Genomic DNA, 15872 nt, shown 5'->3' with positions numbered 1-15872 from the left:
GTTAAGAGGTAAATGACTTAGATTTCTTTGCATGATCCCAGCCTCCGAGTGCCGACAGCATCAACGGGGTGTTGACTGGATATCGGCTGTACTACCGAGAGCTCCCATCAAACACTTCTTCCTCTGCTGAAACGGTCCAGGCAAGAAAAACCAGCTCAAGTGCCCTCATGACAAGTAGGTGAACATACCGAGTCCATTTCCGAAGGTGTCAGTTCTTCGAGTAGTGATTTTCAGATGGAAATTCCTATAATTCTTTTTTTTATTGTTTGTTGTTTCTTATTGTGTTGTAACGACCTTCTTTAGTCACTGTTAAACAGGCAACACAACATTTGCATCACGGCTGCATGCTAAATAATTAATACCCATACTTACTACAATATGAGATTATCCTTCTGCTCCTAGCATGTTGTGTACACATAAAATAAAGATTTGCACAATCTAATGGGTGCTTCATTGTCAATACTGACTGTAGACGTTGCACCATGGGTGTGGATACATAAAGGATATCTCACATTCATTTTTCCATTGTGATCTTTTTATGAAATGGCATTACTAATCATTTCTCGATGTATTGACTGACATCTTTATTCATCTTTCTCCTCCGAAGCTAAGAGCACCTTCAAGACAGTCAGCAGCTCCTCACTGACGGAGTTTGAGTTGACTCGTAAGTCATAAAGATTTTTTTTTTACTTTTAGGCGTTGATTTTTATTTGAGTTGATGAGCACACAGCCTCTAGAGTCAATTTAATACAGCTCAACATCTAAGGCTCTTATCATCTTATCTTATATTTTCTGTCATGCCCCCCCCCCCCCCCTCGCACCCCAACACACCTCTCTGAAACGTTACCTTAATTATCTCAATTTGTAACATTTAGACTGCTCAGTCTTCAGTCTGTGTGATTCAGTGAAAACAAAATGAAGTGTAATTGAGCCGCAGGTCAGAGACAGCAACTCTTTCAAACTCTTTCAAACCGGAAACTTCTTTTTAAAAGGCAAAGTCATCCCTCGACTGCAATAAGTAGGATTCAATAATAAACAGAATTTTCAACAAGTTACAGCATAGAAAATCTGTTTCTGACTTTCTAAACACAGGTTTTAACATTATTAGAACTCTGAACATGAAATAAGAATAGTCACCTTAACGCTACTATTATTCTTTGTTTACATCACATTGCGCAGGTTACGGTTTCACTGAAAGGACACAACAGACGGCCACTAACTAGCCTCACCAATTGACTTATTGTAATCTTCAAGTGTTTCAACTGGAGTGGGGAAGAATATGCCAAAAACTTACCACTTCCACATGGAATGAGAGGAAAAAAATTATTTCACTCGATCTCAGCTATGGCATGTCGGCTCAGCTCTGCTGGCTCAGTAGCCAGTTTCCATGCAGTGTGAAAGATAATCTAACGTCATGCCTCTTGTGACCAGTGACCAGAATACTACATATAACTTGTCTTATCATATTTTTAGACTAATAATAGGCCATAGTCAACCACGAAACAGTGATTGTTTATTAATAAATATTTTTATTAATATATTTTTTTTTATTCAAACCTCAATACAACTATACATTTATGTTCAGTATGTCCTCCGGGTATTGCCGCAGTCAGGAAGCACAAGACAATCTGTTTGGGAATTCCCATCAGAAATAACTATAATAATCTGTTAACATTCATAGTAACAATAACTTAACCACTGTGAATTTTCCATCCATTTTCATTTTATATACTGCTTATCCTCATGCTGGAGCCTATCCAAGCTGTCTTGGGGCGAGAGGCGGGGTACACCCTGGACTGGTCGCCAGCCAATCACAGTGAACATATAGACAAACAATCATTCACACCACACTTAACATTCAAAATGTAAAAACAATTAAATGCTTAAGATTTGTTAAGAAAGCCCAAAAAGGTCCTTTGATAAGCTGCCTGTATCCCAGTAAGCACTGTGTGCATCCCACAGTTACACCCCCACAATTTACCGCCTCTGCTCTAGTGGGATTTCTAAAATTCAACTTCACATGTGCCACTGGAAATGTTCTTGGCTTGCCTGTCACTGAAATCTTTTCCCATATGAATTCATAGAACTGAAGAAGTTCAAGCACTACCAGATCGTGATGACCAGCTACAACATCATCGGGGAAAGCCCACCCTCCAATCCCGTCGAGGTGTCCGTTGGAGAGGCAGGCAAGTAAAACACAGTCAACTGTTGGCTTTTACCAGCACATTTTCAGAGAGCAGCTTGTCATTGATTAAAGCGCTTCGTTAGCCTCTTCTCTCTGTGGGCTTTGTTAAGTTTCACTTGTAGCGCAACATTCGGTCCAAATCCTCTGACTATTGCTCATATTACATCAGTCCAACGAGGTATTACCATCCTTCCTCCACCCCTTTCCTTATACTGTATACTTAATTTATAACTCCTCCTCAGCATTTAACGTCTAAGCATCTGATCCTCCTTGGAAACAGTTCTTTAATTAAATATACCCTCTTCAATGTCTAATTAGGGTGTTTGTTTTTCTCTCCTTTATACTACAACAATGACAAATGTAAGTAAGTGCTGTATTGTATACCACTATACCTAAGAATCACATTGCACTTCATAGTCTAACACAGATTTTCCCACAGGAAATAATCTGTAAAACAGGGGTCTCAAACTCAATTTACTAGGGGGCCACTGGAGCTAGGGTCTGGGCGAGACTGGGCCACATCAGGTTTTCCCCCCAAAAAAAAAAAAAACCGCATTCATTAAAAACAGAAAAATATACAAACTTTTTCAGTGCTTTGGTTCCGATTTTCTACAATAAAAGCTCTGATAAAACATTCCACTGTTCTTAAAATATCTTAATTTTTATTTTTCTGCACAAAATAAGATGAAAAATAAATAAACAAATCAAGAATAAAGAAAATCAATTAATCAGTAATAAATAAATATAATAATAATAATAAAACAGCAAATAATAAAAACTTAAGAAACCACATATAGTTGGTGGGTAGACAAATTATTTTTTTCAGATTAAAATGAACAAAGCATTATTAGAGCCCTGTAGACATGACAAAACATGACTATAGTCACATTTATACTTTTTTTATTTACAACATATTGCGCAACTGCAGGGTCTTGAGACACATGCTAACTCGCAAACTAGAGATCTAGCGACCTAAACAATAGCCTCCAAGTTATTTTCTTTAAACTTAAAAAAGCCAAAAACTTACCACTTCCACGCGGATAGGGAGGATAACTATTAACAGTTATTTAACCTTTAACATGAACATTAATCAAACGTAATAATTTTTTCTGGGTACATGATACCATACAGCATCCATATCAAACTTGCACGGGCCGCACTAACATTAAACTTTCATATCAAGGCGGGGGCCTCAAACAAGTGTCCTGCGGGCCACATTTGGCCCACGGGCCGCATGTTTGAGACCCCTGCTGTAAAACCTCTATTAAGAGGACAGGGATTGTTTTAGGTAACAGTTTAACATCCTTAACTGTTAAATATGTGTAAAGACAAGCTATACTCGTTTTCATTGAGGGCCACATCACAGTTATGGCTGCGCTCAGATGGCCACTTGTAACTGTAAATATATTATGAATAGACATGCCAACCTGACCCCGTGCTTTTATGATTATGTTTTTATTAACAAGTTGATGGATACTTGCGAAGTGAAGACTACTGATACTGATACTTGTGAAGCGAGAATGTCAAGGTGATAAGCAAACGTCAAGTAACAAAAAATGCTTGGAATATCTTGCTGCACAATTAGATAATATGAAAGTATAGAAGAACTGTACGCCGTACAATTTGTTTCTTTCGGCTTTTTTTCCTGATAAAAGAGCAAATACATTTAGAAGTAAGAATGTGAAGTGCGTTATTGACACACATTAGTCTCAGGTTTTTGCAGGTCACATCTGACACATGGGCTCTATACAAGCTTGTTCCATGTCCCACCCTGGAGCTGAACCCTTTGCAATGTGACCACACACGCATTAGCACTCAGCAGCTATGCACATGGGGGCATAGAAAGAAAAGGCCATATCACCACATTTCATCATCACCCTCCAGCCATTCCTGCTTCCGCCGATACTCTGCTACTTATCCTCACCTCTCATTTCTCAGCATGTGATATGTGTGGCCTTCTAAACCTGACAACAAATGCACAACCCTTCCTGAATGACAATGCAGCCTGGTGTGAGATTGTGAGAGAAATGCCAGAATTCTCAGGTACTTTTTTTGTTTGCGGTGGGAGTTAATCATCGGTTGATACATTGAAAGGGTTCACTCTGGCTTATGCTATATAACTTTTAGGCTCAACTGTCAGGGCCATTTACAACCATGCTGTGATCCCTCCACAATGTCATCAGAAAGTCCATTCTGGATTTATTTATTTATTGTTAGCCCGCCGACCACGCTGCAAATAACAAACACAGTAGATCAGTCCTTGAGTTTTATATTTATAACATTGCGGCTGCTGGCACCGAACATAAACATAAAACAATAGCAGCTCCTCCTACAGCCTCCTACTTGAACAAAAGTGGCACCTGGGACATAAAGACAGTACCTACCACATGACTAACAATAGACTAATTCACTAGGGGAGGGAATCATTGAGGACCTTGAAAATATTTTGACAGAATAATCCACTCCAAAAATTAAGTGATTATCAGTCTAAAATGAAACAAAGTCAAACACCTTGAATTTGTCAAAGAATTTTGCACAAAACTCATTGAGTCATCTGAGGTGACAGCCGCATGACTCTCAGGAGTCTATCTATCTATCCATCCATCCATCCATCCATCCATCCATCCATCCATCCCTCCCTCCATCCATCCATCCATCCGTTGAAAAACCCAGTTGTTACCACACACACGATGGCCTGTAGTCATGAGGGATTCCCCCTACAACAGTTCCACATAGCAAGATGCCGTTTGACGCCCCTGCACAAATTGAAGCTCCATTGGTCCTTTAAAGGCCTTCCACTGTGCCATGTGTCAAACATCTCAAGTCGGATCTCCTTGTCATGCCAGTAGCATTGGAAGCCACCAGGTCCATCAAGGTTACTTTTTTTCCATCAGAGAATAAAACTTCCACCTTTCAATGTCCCATGTTTGGTGCTCTCGTACAAATTCCAATCAAATTTTGTGGCGTTGAAGGAGACGAGACCTTTGAACAAGTTTTTTTGTTCTTAGAACTCTTCTCTCGCAGATGCAGTCTGATGGTTATTGGACTGCACTCAGCACCATCACCCCGTGTCTTGACGGACAGCCAATCAGACCCTCCCACTCGGGGCCAGTGACATTTCATCTACCGGGTCTACCACTTGACTTTTTTTGTTCCATAACCTTCAGGGTCTTTGGAGAAGTTTCAAATGTAATTTCAAACTGCGTTCCACATCATCTTCAATGGTGCACTGCGAGACGCCTTGCTTATGCAGCTCAACAATCCGACCACGTTCAAAGAGAGAGAGCTTTTTTGCCTGTGCCATCAAGAAATCATGACAGTGTGAATAACTTTAATGGTTGTTTGCAATAAATTGCTAACTTACTAAATTCTTTTTTTTGCATTTTGAAGCTCCACATAAAACCTCTTGTAGACCCAACAGTGCAAAATGTACATTCGAGCAAGCAGCAGAAGTGTATTTGTGAGACATCTTCCATTTTGTATTGTTTTCCAGCTCCATCGGTGGCCCCTCAGTCTATCAGAGTGTCAGCTGCCTCTCCTTCCAGCCTGGAAGTGAGCTGGGACACGCCCCCTCTAGAGACCCAGAATGGACTCATCCAAGGATACAAGGTGAAGCACAAATGCTTGCACACACTCACACATCCATGTAGTAGTAGTAGTACTAGTAGTAGTAATATTAGCACGTCACTGCTTCTTGTGGTCGTCGCTCTGCTGCACCTTCAAGTGTCCTGCAGAAGGCGAAGAGAATTAAGTTAGAGGAAGAGCCAGATAGACTTTAATGATTTCAGTATCACCACTCCCTCCATGTCCCAGCCCCTTTGCTCTTAGTACTTCAAACACAAGGTTATCTGTCCCGTTTTAGACTCATTGATTTCTGCGGGAGAGCAGAGGTGGAATAGAGAAGAAAGAAGGGAACGTAATATTTGCAGAGTGAAGGAATGAGACAAGTACGCTGTCCCTGTAGAATCCTGATTAGACGAGAGGATCAGGGAATACGCTTAAAGTAATAGAGACGGACGGACACGGGGAGGAGGTTAAGCAGATTAAGGAGAGAGACATAGAGCAAAGAATGAATGTTTCATGAATTTATTGCTTCTGAGTGCTGCTAATAGTCTCTCGGACCCCAGGTAGCACACATTCTACATTTCTTTCCAAGTGTGGGCTTTTTTTTGGTGAAACAAACTGGAATTCCCAGGTGGTCTTGTTTAAACGAGCTGATGAAAAAGCTAGCAGGTAATAGCACTTTAGTTCCGTTGGGATTAATCATTCACAAAATTGCCACGCAATTGAGTGTTCATCGACAAAAGCGCCTGTGAACAAATCAATGATTTCTTTTGTAACTATGGAAACGCATTACAATTGATAGGTAGGTTAGGTAGTTTTTCTTTACCATCGCTATTTTTATTTTCAAAGACTGTAGTAATAACCAACTACAGTTTTTTGAGCCGCAAAGGACTCGATTTAGTTACGACTAACTGTCGCTGGCATGCTGGAGCCTATCCCAACTGTCTTTGGGCGAGAGGCGGGGTACACCCTGGACTGGTCGCCAGCCAATCACAGGGCACATATAGACAAACAACCATTCACACTCACATTCATACCTATGGACAATATGGAGTCACCATTAACCATTAGCGATTAGGCTCTTGGGTGTTTGTTTTTGTCTTAATATTGTCCGCTTGCACAACAATTACTCTTCAATGTGCAATACATTGTGTGTGAGCCACTTTATTGCTTGTTTGCTACATTTTGGTAAGCTAGTATTATAAACATGATGATCGTTAAATATTAAATCTTAAATCCCAGCCTCAAATATTTAACCCTTCTATCACATGACGGCCCTTGTGCCTGAGTCACACTCCTAAGAGACCGATGGTATCATGCTGCCCTCAAGTGCTTCTCCAAAGGGGCTACCTCCATGTTTGTGAATGTACCGTAGCTTGTGCCCTTTTCTTGCAGAATACACATTTGGTTCCTTTACAATCCAAAGCAGTTTTGTGCACTAGTCAGTACAGAGCTCTCGCATCATAAAACATTGATTTAATATACAGGTTGTTTTAAGTAATATTTTAACACTCTTAATTGATATCCAAGTGCAAAGATAAGCAAACCTCTATAAATGAATGAAGTCAACTATTCTGTCTTCACTCTTAAGACAAATTATGGTTTTGTTTACATTTTTAACTGCCACATAAGTGTAAAAAAAAATGCAAGCCACTGTTAATAGACAGTAGTGAATTGTTCTTCCCTACTCGCTAAGTAATGATGCATTCAATTTTACTGCTTTCTTCTTTACTTCTCATTTTCTTCTCTCAGCAACCATGCAAAAAAGCCCAAGACAAAGCAAAACACACACCTCGTGAACTGTTGATTTATGTGACATCATCATATGTGAAAATGTTGTACAGTGTTGTACAACTTAAAGGGGAACTGTGCATTTTTGAAACATGAACACATATATATTTCCCTTTTCTGTGCATTATAACACGAGAAAGAAAGTTAATACGAGCTAGCTCAGTGGTTCCCAAACTTTTTTTTTTTTGCAGTGCCCCTTTTTGGAGATGAAATTATTTTCAGCCCCCCACCACAATACCTACAAGCGAGGAGTTGTGTTATTCCGCCCAGAAATACAGTATTTTGTGTTAGCTGCTACAATAACAATATCGCTGTAGCTCGGTTAATATACAGGTCAGTTATGGAAATCAAACACTGTTGGCATTTTTTTTGAAAGTTTTTTGTTCGGGCTTAAAACAGCTGTGTCCCAATGCTGTGCATTGTTAGCTAGCTCATACTAAGTTGTTTTCTCACATGATAATGCACAGAAAAGGGAAAGAAATATGTGTTCATGTTTCACATAAGGATTATGAATGATGGTCAAAATTGCGATAAAAATGCAGTTCCCCTTTAAGCAGTATTTAACATTAGAGGGTCCATTTTATATTGAAACACTAAGCCGCCCAATGCATTATGACGTTGTTTTCATTCAATTAGAACGTGCTGCTTAAGCTAAGAATAAATGAACAACTAAGTGAAAAGTACTGTCAATTCTGCTTTGGCTCTTTTCTCGTGCTAAAAGCTCTTGTGAATACAAGATACAGTACTTTTTTCTAAAAGTCATTTATAATGCACGAGGCTCAGCCAGCACTGTTGTTGCAATTACTGTGAATCAGATAGTACGACGACTTTTCAGGCACTTCCCATGTCAGGCCGCGTTCGTTTCAGGCATTAGCAGATTCATTTATTTCCTTTACACGCAGCAGGGATCCATCAATGTGTTGGGCTTTGCTAAAGTGGAGAAGAAAATGAAGTTGCACTTGCGGTGTTATGGGTGAGAGACGAGCTCTTTTAATGCATTAGATGCATTTTACAGAGCCATTAGTGGAAGTAAGTTAGAAAGTGTATTGCTCACTTCTGTTGCCTGTTAATCATTCCATTCAGCCTGCTTTATTAGCGATAGATATTGACTAGCATGTGAAAGTGTTTTCCGTCTCTATTCACCAAGTCATTTTTCATGTCAGCAACATTATAAGGATCTTAACCAAGAATGATGCTTCCATCAGTCGACACGGCCAAAAGGGCCACAGAAACAATATTCCACCAAAACACTGGGTAATAGCTTTGCATTTGTTTTAGACTGGGGGAATCAATTCCATTTTGACAACAACAATGCCTAAAAGTGGATATGACCATCACAATCGATCACTAGGTGAGATCGGCTCATTTCGGCTGTCAAAGTTACCATGGTTACATGGAGCTGACCAAAGAGACATGTTTATGTAGCATGTAAAGGAATAAGAACAGTGGAACCATATTGCATTTATTTACTCAGCGTTATGGTGAATGTGATGATGAGCTGATGGAGGTTTTCAGGTGCCTGAAATTGTTGTTGGATGTGGGAAGCAAATGCAAACAAAACATTGTTGTCCTGGCCGTGAATAGTTTCTATTCTTCACTGTGTGTAGCTCTGTAGGTAGTTTTACTTCTAAGGAGTGTCCAAACTACAGGTCTCTACACTACAACATCATCTGGAAGAGGAAGTGAACTCTGGAAGACTTCCACTGGAACTGACAAAGTGTTTCTTAAGCTATATATAAAATACATACATTCATTACACATACACCCTGGACTGGTTGCCAGCCAATCACAGGGCACATGTAGACAAACAACCATTCACACTCACATCATACCTATGGACAATTTGGAGTCGCCAATTAACCTAGCATGTTTTTGGAATGTGGGAGGAAACCGGAGTACCCGGAGAAAACCCACGCATGCACGGGGAGAACATGCAAACTCCACACAGAGATGGCCGAGGGTGGGAATTGAACCCTGGTCTCCTAGCTGTGAGGTCTACACGCTAACCACTCGCCCGCCGTGCTGCCCTAAAATACATACGTACATACATAAATGAACATTTCCATGTCTGTCTCCTCTTTCTGTGGTGGCACAGGATCAATTAAGCACTGTTGATAGGATGAGACATTCAAGCGCACTCGGAACTTTGAGAGTGAGGCATTTCAGACATCAAGCAGACAGAGGACGGAAAAATGCTGGCGTGATTGCACGCCTGCTCGCTGGTCTTGTGAAACGGCCCCATTGCTAATAGTGTGTATGTGACATGGGCCAACGCTCCTGATTCTGAAGGCCCTGGGCAGATTATATTGACATGGCAGCAGAGAGAAGTGGACATCTCATACGTATAATACGTATACACTACTGGAAGCAGTGAAGCCAAGAGACAAGACACGCTCTGAAATAAAGATCATAGACAGTTGGGAATAACTGAATACAGTTTCATGTAAATGTAGGTCAGTACTTTACAATAGTGATTAGGCCACTGTTTACTGGTCCTAACAACTACTACCACTACCTACTGTACAATTTTTTTTTACCATTGTTCAAAATTCAGGGCAGCACGGCGATTGAGTGGTTAGCGCGCAGACCTCACAGCTAGGAGACCAGGGTTCAATTCCACCCTCGGCTATCTCTGTGTGGAGTTTGCATGTTCTCCCCGTGCATGTGTGGGTTTTCTCCGGGTACTCCGGTTTCCTCCCACATTCCAAAAACATGCTAGGTTAATTGGCGACTCCAAATTGTCCATAGGTATGAATGTGAGTGTGAATGGTTGTTTGTCTATATGTGCCCTGTGATTGGCTGGCCACCAGTCCAGCGTGTACCCCGCCTCTCGCCCAAAGACAGCTGGGATAGGCTCGAGCACGCCCGCGACCCTTGTGAGGATAAGGAGTAGAAAATGAATGGATGGATGCTGACCATTTACCTGATGTACCGTACCTGACAGATATTTCATGTGGGGAAGATTGGCAGTTGTTTTGCTATAGTATGTATTCAGTATGTATTCCTGGAATGAACGTAGCCTTGTGATGATTGATTGTACTGTGCATTCATACCTTGTATTATGTTCTCTTTTTGTCATGTCTTGGAAGGTTTATTTTCTGGTAATGTAAAACATGCCTTGATTGGGCTGTAAACATGCCACTCAATGTATTCATATTTGTCATTAATAGTTAGTAATACAACACCATTCATAGTATAATTAGGGCTGTCAAGTTAACACGTTACGGACATGTGATTGGGGACCCAATTACAGCATGCTTTGGGATACGATGTGTTCTTTTACACATGTATAAATTACAGTAACTATGCCACTTTTATATAATTTATAATGAAAGATTAATGTCTACATCAACATTAGGTTGAATCATATCGAAGCATATTGTTTGTACACTGTATCAAATCGTTTCAAATGTTTTCATTTTTTTATTGTATTTTATCCCGTGTATGGCGGTCGAGTAGTTAGCACGCAGACCTCACAGCGAGGAGACCAGGGTTAAATTCCACACTCGGCCATCTCTGTGTGGAGTTTGCATGTTCTCCCCGTGCATGCGTGGGTTTTCTCCAGGTACTCCATAGGTATGAATGTGAGTGTGAATGGTTGTTTGTCTATATGTGCCCTGTGATTGGCTGGCGACCAGTCCAGGGTGTACCCCGCTTCTCGCCCGAAGACAGCTGGGATAGGCTCCAGCACCCCCGCGACCCTCGTGAGGAAAAGCGGTAGAAAATGAATGAATGAATGAACCCGTGTACCTTGATGCTTATTGTTTGTGTAAACCTCTTTAAAACAACTCTACTTATTATAGATAAAAACGTTCGATCTGCAATTAATTGCCATTAATTATGAATTAACTGTGGACCATAGTGTAATTAAGCATCTTTACATATTTTAATCGACAGTCCTATGTAGAATAAATTATAAAATGTAGTATTACATATCTGCAGGAGTAGTTTGGTTGTCATGTTTATTGTGTAATATAAACACATAGAAATGCAATAATTTGCTTGAAAATCTCCTTTCTTAAATTTTGATGTTCCCTCCATAAATAGCGGCATGTCACCATGGTCCAAATGTGACTTACAGTATATGGACTTCATAAAAGTTATGTGCTCTCCCTTTCAGCCTTGTCCTGTATCCAACACCCTCGTTCTGCTAGTTAAACAGCATGTCAGGCATTTATTTTAGCAGGATTAATGAGTAGGTGTTCAGGAGCAGAGAACATGAAGTAAACACAGCACACTGTTGACAAGACGTTCAGTGATGAGGTGACGACAAATGGGCCGTGGAAGAGTCATGGTTGTTTACAGCGTAGTGTTGTGTTGTAGGTCCACTACTGGCAGAAGAACAAACAGAACCAGACTGAGAAGGTGAAGGTGATTTTTGTCCCCGACACCCACGTGCACCTGAAAAACCTCAGCAGCTACACAGCTTACATGGTCACGCTGACTGCCTTCAACACGGCCGGGGATGGCCCACCCAGCGACCCCCGTGGTGCACAGACACTGCAGTCTGGTAGGGAGTGGCCCACATGCTTTTGTGCTTCCTTCTGTGAGCCTTTTTTTAAATAGTCCATCCTGGTTGCAGCTCCCAGCCAGCCCAGCTACCTCTCCTTCTCGGAGGTGACTGGAGGAAGTGTCAACGTGTCCTGGGGGGCTCCTTTAACCCCTAACGGTCAACTGGAGGGCTACCGAGTCATCTACCAGCCCACCGCTCCTGTTCAAGGTATATCCATACCTGTCGTAAACACATGAACGCTACAAAATGACCAACATGTCACACATATGACTACTTGTGAGAGCAGGCGTAAGCAAAGTGGTGACGGTGGACGTGAAAGGCAGCTGGCAGCGATGGCTGAAGGTTCGAGACCTGGTCAAAGGAGCCACCTACATCTTCAGCGTCCAAGCCCTCACGGTCAGCTACGGAGGCCCCATCCTTGCGAACGTCACTGCAGAGGCCGTGCAAGGTGAGCATGATTGTGTGTCACTTTCATTTAGAAATAATGACTACGACTACTTTCTATCACAAAATAGACACTAAACACGAACAACTATTGGCGCATATTAACATCAAATGAATGGGAAAGAGGGAGCAAAAAGTAGTATTTCTGGCAATAACTGATAAATAGCTCTCTTTCACAGAGAAGACCTTGTAAATTAGTTTTGTTCACACGCTCATTCATACTCTCATTATGAAAGCTGGAACAGGTGCTGTTTGAAGGACAATTTCTCATGAGAAAGCAACTTTATCCACATCAAACAGTTCATTTTATTACATTATATAAAATAATGTAAAGCCTCATTACAAACAAGCAATACAAATTACATTTTTTAGTTCTTTGCCACTTTTCGGCACAGTTAGGTTTATCAGTAATCTAATGCATCATCCATCCATCCATTTTCTATATCACTTATCCTCACTAGGGTCGTGGGGGTATGCTGGAGCCTATCCCAGCTGCCTTTGGGCAAGGGGCGTGGTACACCCTGGACTGGTCGCCAGCCAATCACAGGGCACATATAGACAAACAACCATTCACACTAACATTCTGGACATTTAACCTAACATGCATGTTTTTGGAAGGTCGGAGGAAACCGTAGTACCCAGAAAAAAAAAACACGCAAGCACAGGGAGAACATGCAAACTCCATCATGAGACTTAAAAAAAAAAGAGTGTGTATCCTCATCTATCCTTGCAGGCACTCCAGGGTCTCCAATGGAGCTCTCCATCACCAAAGCATCCTCTGCCCTCACCATCCACTGGTCAGAGGGCGACAGCGGCGCGGCGCCTGTGAGCGGATACGTGATTGAGTCACGTCCCTCAGGTGAACTCTACTTTTTTAATATGCGCCTTTTTAACACATAAGAGGTTAAACAAGAGAGCTTACTGTGCTAATTACCTCACCCTAATTTCCTCATTAGATTATCAGAGATGTGATAAAGTCAACCAGCATGAGTGGCAAATGATTTAATGACTGATGTAGTGATACTGACTGCATTGTAATATCTTTTTTATGGATTGTAATATTAACATTAACAGTAATCAGGTCATTACTGAGTCAATATCTTTAGATTTAGAGCTACAATGACAGTCGGTAGAACGCAGATTGCATCCAAGACCAGACAATCTTAATCACCAAATTATATTCATATGTAAATATATTCAATAATGCAATTTTTTTCCATGTCAAACGTCAGGAAACAACATTTTTTCCTAATTCAGATATTAACTGTGGAGTATTAAGACTCGTTAAAGTCTCAATATTACACCAATAATAAAGTCAGCAAGAATAAAGCCAAACAATAGTTGTAATTTTCAGAAAATAAATACACGAAAAAATTAAATAGATTTCACAAACACGAAAAACACCAACACCTACACTTGCACCTAACACTTTAAACTTGTACAAATTTGCAAATGAATGTGCACAACTTGCATTCCTTTCCTGTGGATGTGGCGCCACCAGCAGGAAGTACAAGGTACCCCAAAAAATGCTGCATTCTGCTTTGCTGCATATTACCACTGTATATTTGTACATGTGTTACAAGAAAATACGGTGAGCATAAATCAGCCTTAAGATGAAGATCTGCTTATACAAATATTGAATATTCATACTTTTATTAATTCATTAATTTTCTACCACTTATCCTCACGAGGGTCGTGGGGGGGGTGCTGGAGCCTATGCCAGCTGCCTTCGGGCAAGAGGCGGGGTACACCCTGGACTGGTCGCCAGCCAATCACAGGGGCACATATAGACAAACAACCATTCACACTTATTCCCATAATATAACATACTGTAGATTTTACTGTATATTGATTCTACCTCTCTCTCCCTCTTTCTGTGTAGATGAGGGTGTGTGGGACTCCTTCATTAGACTCCTCTCTCCTAGCACCAGGTCGGTGTCGGTGCCGCTGGAGCGCCTTCGACCCGGGATCAGCTACGAGTTCCGAGTCATTGCTGTCAATCGCTTTGGTTATGGACAGCCAAGCACGCCGTCTGCTGCGCTCGCTGGTAAACATTCACACACACACTGGCGGCCATCAGCCTAACATTAAGAAAGTGATTTGATGAAGCTCGAATTGAACCTGCTGCCACCTTGCTTGATGTACGTAGCTGAGTGAAAGTACTGGCAATGCTAATTTTGAAGTGTACACCTGCACAGGGGACAACCTCCTTGTCATTGGGATTCATACATTACTCACAGGGGGAAATTGGAGGTACAATAATAATAGTAGCAACATAACAACAAATATTCTGTATGAAAAAAGAAGTACATTAATAACCATGTATGCTATGCACACAATATGACTGCATCCTAAATAAATGCATATACTCTGCTAAGAAGCAGTACCTCCAATGTTGTCTTTTGCAGCGCTATCAGAGCGTCCGTTCTACGAGGAGTGGTGGTTCTTGTTGGTCATGGCCCTGGTGGGACTCATCCTCATCCTCATCCTGGTCTTCACCCTGCTGCTGCATGGACGCAGCAACAAGTACAAGGCATGCGGCACAGGTGGGCCCCCCAAGATATTCTAATGACTTTGACATTTGACTGCGCCGCGATCACATGTGGGCTTTTTACGACGTGCACAACATTTTTTACATTTTTAAAGACATTTTGTTTATATTATTCTAAAAAGTAGACTATTCTCTGTGCAACACCGCCTGGAGCAACCTTGTTTTTGCACCGCAGAGGAAAACAAGGTCAACTTTGTTCTTTATCCTGCAGGCTTGTTGCCCTCAAGCTGTGTCAAAACAACCAAAAAATGAATTAAAAATATACACTGTGATTTTCACAATATATTCTCAGGCGGGTGCTGAAAATAGAATGATGTTAATTAGTCCTCGATGTCACTATAGGTTCTAATGTCGTGATCATTTGACACTAGCCTGTGCTGCAAGTTGGCCACCAGTTGCAAAGGTGACATTTAGTGCTGTTGAGCCTTCATTGAGACATCCTTTAATAGGAGCACAGCCTATGCCATTATACCAACATTAATTTTATAGTATACATAAATCATTGAGGTGATTAGAGTGGTTATCGTATGATAATTAATTACCTCCATCAAGGTAGGTGATTACATTCAATTTACACATAAATAATAACATGATTAAAATCATCAGTACTGCTTTACAATGAGGTTACGTTTAATAAGGGTTGCCAACTTTACAATAAGAAGAGTAGCTATTGGCTGTCTGAGAAGATGCCAGAAGTATCTGGATGATGTTATTGTCTAATTTACATATCATTTGCATATTATGTTGTAGGAAAAAAGCAATTACATTTAGAAGTACAATAAACTTATTATTAGCTTATAGACGAAATATGTGGTCAAGGGGGG

General features: G+C 41.0%; 1 protein-coding gene across 4 annotated transcripts in view; it reads left to right on the top strand.

Annotated features, from left to right (window-relative positions):
- sdk1b (sidekick cell adhesion molecule 1b) overlaps positions 1-15872 on the top strand; it is a 264413-nt gene that overhangs the window by 245728 nt on the left and 2813 nt on the right. For all 4 annotated transcript variants that reach the window (XM_058079948.2, XM_058079957.2, XM_078793365.1 and 1 more), the window contains 10 exons: positions 42-174; positions 608-664; positions 2085-2186; positions 5679-5794; positions 11864-12050; positions 12123-12260; positions 12340-12501; positions 13231-13356; positions 14380-14544; positions 14906-15043. In XM_058079948.2, the coding sequence (XP_057935931.2) occupies positions 42-174; positions 608-664; positions 2085-2186; positions 5679-5794; positions 11864-12050; positions 12123-12260; positions 12340-12501; positions 13231-13356; positions 14380-14544; positions 14906-15043 (1324 nt within the window). The remainder of the gene's footprint in view (positions 1-41; positions 175-607; positions 665-2084; positions 2187-5678; positions 5795-11863; positions 12051-12122; positions 12261-12339; positions 12502-13230; positions 13357-14379; positions 14545-14905; positions 15044-15872) is intronic.

This window comes from Doryrhamphus excisus, linkage group LG9 (genome assembly GCF_037039965.1).
Source record: "Doryrhamphus excisus strain RoL-2023G ecotype Guam linkage group LG9, RoL_Dexc_Guam_v1.1, whole genome shotgun sequence".
Classification (NCBI taxonomy): Eukaryota; Metazoa; Chordata; class Actinopteri; order Syngnathiformes; family Syngnathidae; genus Doryrhamphus; species Doryrhamphus excisus.
The sequence above is the reverse complement of the archived record's forward strand: the minus strand, read 5'-3'. Positions and strand labels throughout refer to the sequence as shown.